This window comes from Pelecanus crispus, chromosome 3 (assembly GCF_030463565.1).
Source record: "Pelecanus crispus isolate bPelCri1 chromosome 3, bPelCri1.pri, whole genome shotgun sequence".
Taxonomy (NCBI): Eukaryota; Metazoa; Chordata; class Aves; order Pelecaniformes; family Pelecanidae; genus Pelecanus; species Pelecanus crispus.
The window spans coordinates 68,342,839-68,353,597 of record NC_134645.1 but is presented as its reverse complement, the minus strand read 5'-3'; the positions used below and the strand labels follow the sequence as shown (position 1 = coordinate 68,353,597).

At 51.1% G+C, this 10,759-nt stretch overlaps 1 protein-coding gene across 1 annotated transcript; it reads left to right on the top strand.

Annotated features, from left to right (window-relative positions):
- The first annotated feature begins 6,027 nt into the window (after positions 1 to 6,027).
- Positions 6,028 to 8,206, top strand: TCF21 (transcription factor 21). The gene is made up of 2 exons (XM_075708299.1): positions 6,028 to 6,477; positions 8,117 to 8,206. Exons 1-2 carry the CDS (start codon positions 6,028 to 6,030, stop codon positions 8,204 to 8,206), a joined length of 540 nt encoding a protein of 179 aa, XP_075564414.1.
- The last annotated feature ends 2,553 nt before the right edge of the window (positions 8,207 to 10,759 follow it).

Below are 10,759 nucleotides of genomic sequence, written 5' to 3'. Positions count from 1 at the left end.
AGCCAACAAAGAAACATCACAGAAAGAGATATTCAAAACAAAACAGTTATGTCTGCACTTTAATCCTTCAGTGATAATTTTGCATAAGATATATTGGCTTTTTTGCATATTTCTCTTTTGACCACTTCATAAAAGAGTCTGCAGTTTACAATGTCAGCTATCTAGTAATATTTCAGAGATGCATCCTGGAAGCAGCGGATAGCAATAGTCCCTGCAACAGAGATGGAAGAGGATGCCTCTCCTCACTCTCTGTGAGTCTCCTTTTGTATAGGAATAAATGTGCATTATAAAACAAACATGACTCAGCCACTTAGGTTTGCTTCCTACAAGCATCCAGCAAAAGGCAATTCACTTGCATGTCTGTGAAAAGTTAATTGAAAGTTTGGTCTCAGCGCTCATGTCAAGGATTAGCTGTCTTGTTCCTGCTTCGATAGCTTCTACAGCTTACACGCTTCTTGCTTCTGCTGTACTCAGCTTCTAGCTGATAGAACCTTTGCAGGACATTGCTTAATACAGCAGCAGTACCAGAAACCCTCACTAGAGACCTGGCATAGGAGGGGGAAGTGAGTCACACCAGGATTTGATGCATCCTTCATGATTAGGACACTGCCCTTGTTGTCAGTATCTCTCTTAGGCGTTAGGATATTTAATCATGACTTCATTTCTACAGAGGCAGCTTTTGCCATTCTTGCTCATACAGTCTGTTTTGCTCTGTGAGCAGCCCTGCTGATTTTTATGAAGCTACTCAAGGGAAAAGACACCAGATGGCATAAGTCAGGGTGGTAGAAATCACCCAGTTATTACATGTACAGGTACTCCAGGTACAAGAGCACTACTTATACGTGTCACAGATTTTGTCATCCATGTGAGAAAAAGGATTAAAATATAAAATCTGGAATGAAAAGTTTTGGGTTTCATAAAATATTTTTTCCAATATCCACTAAAGAATTTTTTTTGGATTTCCATTTCACAGAGTTTCAATGTTTTGGGATTTGTGACATTTCAAGGTTTAAAAAGTCACATGAAATGGAACTATGGCTGCTGCATAACTTTCTACATGAATTTTCTTGAAACTGCAATTTTCTTTTAAATTTTCTAATCTGTAATCAGTAAGACTGAAATTTTTCCATTCTAGGTATCAGCAAAACTTACAGATATTTCTAAATGAGAACAGAAGGAAATATTGTCGGGTTTTTTCCCCACAATAAACTATTCCAGAAAACATTTTCTCAAAAAGCTGTGATTTCTCAGGGCTTTGAAGCAAGACATTGGGATTTCTTGGGGAGGGCTAGTGATGCTGGTATCACACACAAATATGCCTCGGGCCAATTCTCCAGGACAGCCTTTTTACTGTCTTGGCAGTGACATCATCTTTTCTCTTTGCCTATTGCTTTATGTTATTTATCACAATGTCTTTTACCTTTCAAACCAAAAGTGTGACCAGAAACAGATACACAGCACTGGAAAGGAGCCGTGGGAGGGTTTCAGTGCCCTGGCTCTTCCAAAAAGCACCTCACTGTTACAAACAACTTTGATCCATTTCCCCAGCACTGTCCATCCTCTATAACAGACAAGACAGAATCCTATCACAAAAATATCACAGGATTATTATATTATTAGTAGCATTAGTATTATATTATCAGTATTAGTTAGTATTATTTATATATAATAGTATATTTTTAGTATTATTTCATTTAAGGTATGTAAAAGTATGCTTCTGAAGTCCCTCCACCATTTTACTTAGTTTCCAGAAGAGACCAAGAGTGAGCAGGAAAAATCTCAGTGCAGCCAGATTTTTTTTAAAAAATTGCAACTTGAAAACACTAATCTGGTTGTACTTTTATTCCTGATTATTCTCAAATCTGACTGAACACGATTCATGATCAGCTGGCTGCCTGTGAGTGACTTCCTTGGTTATTCTCCAAATATAGGAAAACACCTGTATTATATTGGGTGAGAGTTTTAAAACCAGCTACTGATTATGTTTTCCTCAGCTGTGGACGATCTGAGGTTTTCCTTTGGTGATTGGTCAATGCACAGGGAAAATATGGTGCCTCAATAAATGACACAGAACATCAAACTCCCCTCCCCACAAAACCATGCCATGCCACGCAAAATCATGAGGCACTTGCAGAAATCTTGGCCTGAAGTTCCAAAGCTGTTCTCAAATTACATTGTTATTCCAGCCCAGGGGAGGGAAGGTTGGAGGCATAAAAAGTGGGGCTTTTTTTTCCAGGGGGAAATCTGTAACCTGCCATAGACCAGCATAAGCCTGTGTGTGACATGTCCCCTATCTGACACTCTTCAGACCAGGCACCCCGAATCTCTGGCCCCAGCACCCCTGGCATGTCCTAAATGACCTTATGGCTTAGTTGGTCTCAATTAGAAGTGAGAGATGCACTTTCCTGTGTAGCCAGAGCAATGCAGAGGAGAAAGTCACCTACAGGGCAAATCCACAGATTTGTACTGATGTTCCCCACACCAGTATTTCAACTTCCTTTTTAAAATACGAATGAAGGACTGAATGTACGGGAAAGGCCAAAAGGACTTTAGCTCCATCTGTCTTTCCCAGCCAGTTATTAACCCAGTGGCTGGTCTGTGGTCCCAGTTGTTTAACCGGAGAAGTAAGTGGCCACACCATTGCCGCGGTGGCTGCAGCCATCCCAGCTTTACCCTTCCCACAGGACTGGGTTGCTCTCCACCCCGTTGGTCTCTACCCTAAACTGGGGTTGCAATTCAGAACGAAAGTCAGGAGCACTGGGCAAGGCAATTCAGGTGAGGGGAGAGGGATTGAAACCGGAAGCCAGATTAGGGGTACTAGCCCTGGGCTTGCCAGGGGGGACATAAGGAGCAGGAAGGTTGGAAAAGGTGAGGTTCAACTCCTGTAACAAACAAATAAGGAACCAGGAGTTACCTGGAGATGAGAGGAAACAGTTTTTTAGGTCTGCCCATGCTGGCCCCTTTGGAGAGGGAAAAAGGGACAATTACATTGTTAAAAAAGTGTGTAATAGTCTGTATGCATAAAGGACTCAAAGCACATTATACTACACATATGTGAGTCTATATCACACACACACAATAATCTCCACAAAATTGATACAAAAAGGTGTCCTGTGTCTCCACAAAAGTGTGTGGTCTGTATTAGATCAATTTTACTGGCTCTGAGGACTCAGAAATGTAAGTCAGTAACAGCTACGAACGTGTGGCAATTCTAAAGGCTCATAACAAATGTGTATGCATACCTTGATTTTCAGAACACACATGTAGCAGCATACTAAAGGCGTTTTAAGAAGCCAGATCATTCCTTCTGCTTTTTACAACAAATTTTTAGAAATTAGTAAAATGAAGTTAAAAATAAGTGATAGAAAAGATGTGAGTATATACTTTTTTTGTTGTTTTGTTCTTCTGAGAGTTTCTGATGCTGAAATTTTGATGGGATTTTGTATTCTCTGGCCATTCATGCTCTCTGGTCATTCGTGCTTAGATACACAAGCAACTTCAACTTGGTTTTCTGTCATCCTTGCTCCAGTAAGAGTCTTATAGCTCATTTCTAACATCAATCACTTGGACTATAAATCTCTGCAGTGGATATGGCCACTTAAATCTCCACCTGCACAAACAACAATCAAGCCTAGAAAATAAGGAGGCTCATAAATCTCTGTGCTGGTGATTAGTAATATTTTGGAACTGCAACAAGGATGTTATAAAGAAAAAAGAAAAAAAAAAGCTAAGCTAATTCATTAATTAGGACTGATATGCTGACAGTTTATACACAGAGAAAACACAAACAGGGCACAGTTAACATAACATGACGTTAGAGGTTAGTGAATTCCCAAGAGCCCAGGGCATGGAGATATGATATCTTAATGTACTGATCCTATTGTGAGTGGGAAGGTGTTATCTTCCACCCAAATGGTAAAGAGCTGGTTTAAAGTTTAGATCTGCCCTTTTTCTTCTGGTTTATGTGAGCCAAGGAATCAAGATGGATCAAGAGATAAGAAAGACTTCCTTGCTAGTTATCAAAAATGACACTCTACCTCCTACTGAAACTTTAATCTGCAGACAGTACATAGCGCTTGGCAGACATACCAGTTTGGGCCTCCACAATTTTTGTTTGTTTGCTTGTTTTTTGTTTAGTGCATGCAGAAAACATGATCTGGTGCTCACACAGATAAGTAAAAGACTTTCCTGTGGCTCCAGTGACCTTTGATTAACTCCAAAGCCACTGCGTGCCATGATGACATCTCAGGCTGTACATTTTTGTCCAAAGCTATGTGAATCCTCAGGTAAGCAGCTGAATAAGTGGAGTTGTTCCTGCAATCAGATCAGTCACTGTGTCCAGAAACGTCCCACGTGCAGATCATGCCCTGTCCTTCAGTCCCCCATGTTCAAAACCCAGGCTGCTGGGGGACCTGCGAGGTTTTCGGAAGCATGTGAGGAGGGAAGCAGCTACGGGAACAAGTTCATGCTTCACAGGCCTCTTCAGGCTCCACATGTGGGTTTAGGAGAAGATTTTATATGGAGAGGAAGAAGAGCTAGGCCGAAGTTAACTGCTTTTAAAAGCCTGCTCTGCAGAAACTGAATACACATGTGAATAAAGATTGTAACTGCAGCGTACGTCTGCTCATTCAAACTACGCAGCAACGCGCTCATTCACACTAGTGACAAAACGATTGGGAATGTTTGGCTTCAGTGGTTGCAGAGTACGGCCTGATGCCCTTACTCTCAGCGCTGGCACAGAAGGGGCCTTATTGCCTCTTTATTCAGGCAAAACTCCCTGACTTTTGAGCATGCATGAATCAGGAGACAAAGCACTCCACGGGTACAGCAGAATGGAACACTGACATCTGCTCTGCAACAACACGCCGAGAAAAGGGGGGTTTTCTGTGCAATCTCAACTGTCCAATTACACCCCCCCCCCCTTGTCCTTCATTTCAGTGCTCAGCCTAGCTGCCCCATCTGCAGCCACACTGACCCTCCCAGGTGGCACGGTGCTCTCCCTTGGCTCGGTGGGGCTCCACGGACCGCCGGGATGTCGGCCTCCTGGCACACCTGAGAATAGGGCAGCCTCTGGGACGCTTACAGCTGGGGGGCCTCAAAGAGTGAGAGGGGACCAGGACCTGTCGGAGGTGACCCAGGAGGGCTGGAAGAAGTCAGACCCTCCTGCTTCCAGCCCCTGAGCTGTGACGGCAAGGTCCACACTGCCGGCTGGGCGGCGGAGCGCTCCCTTCCTGGAATACACTAGTAGCTGGACAGGATGCATTCGCAAATACAATCATCCACAAATCTCCCCCAGATTAGGTTACAGGACAGCGTTTCGACAGCACGCATTACAAAGCTCCCTGGAAGGCTTGGCTGGTGGATGTGCTGCTCTCTCTCTGCTCATGACCCATTTTGGCTTTCATCAAGAATCATGACACCAGCTGCCTGGGTCATCTAGGAGGCAGGGAGGGGGAGAGCAACCCTGGGCTGGAAAGGGAAGTGGGGAAGGAGAAGAGGAGGAGGAGGAGGAGGAGGAGGAGGAGGAAGGGGGAGGATAGAAAGACAGAGGGGAGAGCGAGAGAGAGCAAGTTGCTTTCCTCCAGTGGTGAAGATTTGAATCCCAGTTCCGAGCGCTCGGCAAAAGCTTGCCGGGATACCTCATTCCCAGTCCTGTGCAAAGGTCTGTGATTGGGGATGTGGTGTGCTCAGCGGGCAGGGCCCCTCCCCTGGGCTGGATCCGCCTCTCTTATCCCCCAGATAAATTACTAGTGTCCTCACTAAATTCCTCGGCTTTCTCTCTCTCTCTCTCTCCCCTCTCTCACACAAGCTCACTCCCTCCCTCAAACACGGGCAAAGCGGGGTTGGGGGACGGGAGGGCAGGGATCCTCTCTGGACTGGTGTTGCGCCTTAGTACTGGGGGGGGAGGGAAGGGGACGAAAATACTGGCACCCCTTCTCTCCTCCGCCGCCTTGAAGTAGGTTCGAGGAGCTGCCCTTCCTCCCCCCCCTCCCCCTTTCCCGCTGGTCCTTTGGCATCTTCCAGACCATGTCCACTGGGTCCCTCAGTGATGTGGAAGATCTGCAGGAGGTGGAGATGCTGGAGTGCGATGGCCTGAAAATGGATACTAACAAAGAGTTTGGGGCGTCCACCGAGAGCAACGAGGAGGGATCCAATGGCGAGAATGGCTCCCCTCAGAAGGGGAGAGGGGCCTCGGGCAAGAGGAAAAAAGCTCCCCCCAAGAAGAGCCCTTTAAATGGAGTGAGCCAGGAGGGAAAGCAGGTCCAGAGAAACGCTGCCAACGCCAGGGAGAGGGCGAGGATGAGGGTCCTTAGCAAAGCCTTCTCCAGGCTTAAGACCACCCTGCCCTGGGTGCCCCCAGACACCAAGCTTTCCAAACTGGACACCTTGAGGCTGGCCTCCAGCTACATCGCTCACCTGAGGCAGATCCTGGCCAATGACAAGTACGAAAACGGCTACATCCACCCAGTCAACCTGGTAAGTCACGGCCCGCCGGGGCCAGGCACCCTGCATGCGTGTGCATGGGGAGAGGTTGCCGAAGAGCTGGGATGGGACGTGCGCGGGGAGAAACCTTCGCTGTGCTTCTCGCAGAGAGTCTGGTGCCAGTGGGGTGGCAAGGGGTACTATGCGAGGGGACAGGCTCCCAGCCGCCCTCCCGCCCTGTGCCTGAAGAGCTGAGCGTCCAGGGCCCCATCCGCTGCTCCTGGCAATCCCCTCCAGGGGACAGGCTGGCCACAAATAGGCAGGGACAGGCTTTACTGCCCCAAAAAGTGCCTGAGAAACCTCAGCGGGTTGATGGAAGCTTTCTACCTGCAAGCGGGCAGGTATAGGAATTTGGGTAGACAAAGGTACATTTTACGAAGGACCCAAGCCAAGGACTCAGGATTTATTCTTATCCCTCCTCTCTATCCTAACATTTCCTGCCATAATAATCCTCAAGCCCTAGCTTTTTAAAGACAGAGCTCTTGGGGCTCTGCGCTCAGCCGCTTGGATTTTCTGGGTCCAGGATGTTTCTCCTATCTGTGTAAACTGGCAAAGGAGAAATAAATACCAGTGCGGACTCCCCAGGGGGGGTGTCTGCCCCAGGCACACTCCACAAAGCCACCCTGGGCTGCACGGCATCCTTCCTGCTGCTCCCACCACCCACAAAAAGTTTTCCTGAGCAGCTGGGTGTCTCTCCACCATACCGGGCCACCAGGCACATCCAGTTGCCAGCTCTAAAAATATGTGCAACTGATGCAAACTGGGGGTGGTCAAGGTCTGCCTGGGCTCTTTTTAGACATACAGCCTTTACATTGCCCGCCTCTGTGGTCCCCACCGGATTAAAAGGATGGAAGAGGGGATCTGGGGACGTTTCACAGGGGTCTGGTTCTGCCTTTTGAGTTCTGGACTCTGCGGGGAAGTACATTACCCGCTGTGTCATCTGATAAGGGCCTGGGAGAGATTTTTTTGGCTAAAACCAAAATCCTCAGCACAACAACATGGGAAAAAAAAAATACAGTCAAACAAAACCAACACCCAGTCCAGATATAACCCCCCCCGCCCCCGCACAGAGGCACACCAAAACGTGCCCCCCGAGCCACGGGAGGCCGGGGCGGGCGGCCGGGCTGCTCCTGGCCCGGGGCAGCGGGACGGGAGGGCAGGGATCCCCTCGGGACCGGCGGGGCGTGGGGCGGCTCCCGCGGGGAAGAGCCCCCACGCCGCCCACGAGCAAAGCGGGGGCGGCGCGGCTGCGGCGGGGTGCCCGGGGCGGCCGCGCCCGGGGGACGCGGGTGTGCCGGAGCCGCCGCGGCTCCCTCCTCCCTCTCCCTGCCCGCCTCCCTCCCCCCCGCCGCGGCTGAGAGGGGCTCCGCCGGCCCGGGGGAGCCCGCCGCGGCCGGGGGGCCAGGCGGCCTGAGCCGCCGCCGAAAGGCAGAAGGGTCCCGGCCGAAGCCAGCGGCCGCTGCGCCGGCCCCAGCCCCGCTGGGCGCTGCCGGGAGCGGGCTCAGGCGCCGGATGGCGGCCCCCGTCCCCCGGGGCGCTGCCGAGCTGGACCCGCTAGCGAAATAAGCGTTGCGATGTGCATTTTATTCCCGTATGTAACCCCCTTCCCACCCGTGTCTTTTCCTGGCTACAGACTTGGCCTTTTATGGTAGCCGGCAAACCCGAGAGTGACCTGAAAGAAGTGGTGAACACAAACCGCTTGTGCGGCCCGACGGCATCCTGAGCCCCGGCGGCCGGGCCAGCAGCGTCCCGGCGCGGCCGGGGAGCGGGCGGCGGGGCGGGCAGGGACACGCCGCGGCCCCGCCGCTGCCCCGGGGCCCGGGCAGAGCGACGGGGAGAGCCGCTCTCCCGGCGCAGAGGAGACCGAGCGTGCCCTAGCAAAGACTCCACCCCGAGAGATCCCGACTCTATTTAACTTTATTAAATGCGTGTACAGTCGAGTGCCCTGCACCAACAGCCTTGCTGGTTCAAGCGCTACTAGGGAAAAGACAGCGAGCAAAGAAAACTCACCACGCGTGTATCTGCTGTCTGAGACCTGGGAAATATGTAGATGCCTAGAAAAACCGACTTTGACAGTCATCTCTATGAAGTAATTCACCCCAAAGATATATAGATATATTTTCTTCAAGCAGGTTTTGCTCTGTTTTCTGTGAATAAACCTTCCTTTCCACTGAACACGGAGCGGTGTAATGTTGGTTTCCGACTCTCGGGCTCGCCGGGGGAAGGACCGCGCCTCCGCCGGCGCTCCGCGACGCGGGCAGCCCGCCTCTCCGCCCCGGGCCCCGGCCGGGCCGCTTCCCTTCCCCGCAGCGGGAGCAGACCCCTCGGCGAGGGGGCGGCCGGGCCCGCAGCCCGTCCCCGCCGCGGGAGCCCGGCCCCGCACCGCCCCGCACCGCTCCGCGGGGACGGCACCGGTCAGCTCCTGATGAAGTGCAGTCGGACGGAGGATTCCCCTCTGGCCCCGCTCCTCGGTGCCGGGAATTTTTAACTTAAACATCTCCCCCCTATCGATCAGCGCGCCCGTGGGAGATGAGGCCGCGATAAACAGGAGTGCGGGCCGCTCCCCCGGCCCCGGCAGCGGCCGCCGGCAGCTGATGCGCCAGATCCCACCGCGCTGTTTAATGTTTCAGGGTTATGACCGCACTGTTTACAAGACGTCTTCGGTTATTTATACTGTTATTATTAGCAGAGGGGCTTTAAATTTCCGCTTCACTTGCTCTTTCAATAGCGTCCCTCCGTTCCGTTTGATACCTGGCTACTTTTCTGCAGGGAAGCAGCAGAGCCGGCAGCGCGGGGGCCGCGGCCCCTCCGGGAGCTGCCTCCCCCCGGGAGCTGCCTCCCCCCCCGGGAGCTGCCCCCTCCCCGGGGGCTGCCTTCCCCCGGGAGCTGCCTCCCCCCGGGAGCTGCCTGCCCCCGGGAGCTGCCTCCCCCCGGGCACCCTCCGCAGCCGGGCGCTGAGCCGCCCCGGGCAGCCCTGCGAGCTGGGTGATGGCTCTTCTCATGCCCCCCCTTCCCCCCGAGATAACTGGGTGAGGTAGCGCGTCCTCCAGGCGACCCAAATTCACCAGTCGGGTTCATGCGTGGGCTAGGTTTAACTAAAGCAGCTCGCTGGGAGCCGAGGGCTGTGCAAGCATCTCGGCCCTCATTATGGAAAGGGCCAGGGCCTGCTGTATCATCCTAATGGTTTTGAAGGGGAGGGCTGTTTGATTTCACTTTTTTCACAGCTTTATCTCCATCCCACACAATTAAAAGCAGACCTCCTCGCCTGCCCTAACCACACACACCCTCGCTGTCGTGAGCGGGGCTGCGCCCGTCCAGACACGCCGTTGCACGCGCGGCCTGGGCTGACTTTACTGCCAAACACGGCACCTTGAACAGCCAGAGCTCTTGCTGAAGAGATGAGCAATGCTGGTAAGCATGGCTGGAAGGGCTGATCTCTGCACTGCAGGCATGGGGAAATTCAGTGGGAATTGCTCTTCTCTTAAAGGGAGACAGAACAGAGCCCTCCGACCTTAAGCTAAGTACAAATGACTCGTACAGCAAACATGCAAATACCGTTTTAACCACTGAATTTACCCACTGGATTGAAATTAACCGTTGGATTTAACCGCTCAAAATCTCGACTTAAATCCATACTAACTAATGCTGCTCAAGACTCTCAGAAAGGTGCTGTTTTCCTTCTAGAAAGCAGAAATTGATAGGCATCTGAGCTGTGCGTAAAGTTAAGAGTTAAATTCTGAATATTCTCACACAGGCTTCTTTGCCACCCTGCTTTGCAATACTTACTCATTGCACTCAGCATCCTTCCCACTCTTTTGAGCTAGCCACGTTCACTCTTCATTTGCCCCCTGGAACACAGCATGGGGAAAGAGAAGGGAGAAATGCAATAGTCCCCCGTGAAATGCGAGGAACACAGCCGTAACCACGTGCCAAAAGCTGCAATGTAAGCGGAACGGTAAGAGGAGGTTGTAGACACCGTTACTTCTCATGCCGCTGCTATTCACTTTATCTCGCAGTCTGGATTGCAAGCCTCGTGGGGACTAAACTATTCCTGAAGCATCCTCTTCCTCAGTCCTTGCCTCTGAGCAACAGTTCAGCAACAAACAAAAAGGCAAAAAGCAACAAGCAACAAACAAAAGCAACCAGCAGTACACAGAAAGGTAAATAACGGCTTTACTCTGACTGTAAAACCATTAGTGGCTTTATCTCCATTTTGAAGACAACGAACGTCTTTTGCAGAGGCTGGGAACCCTTGGTCTACTGACTCCTTGTGCAA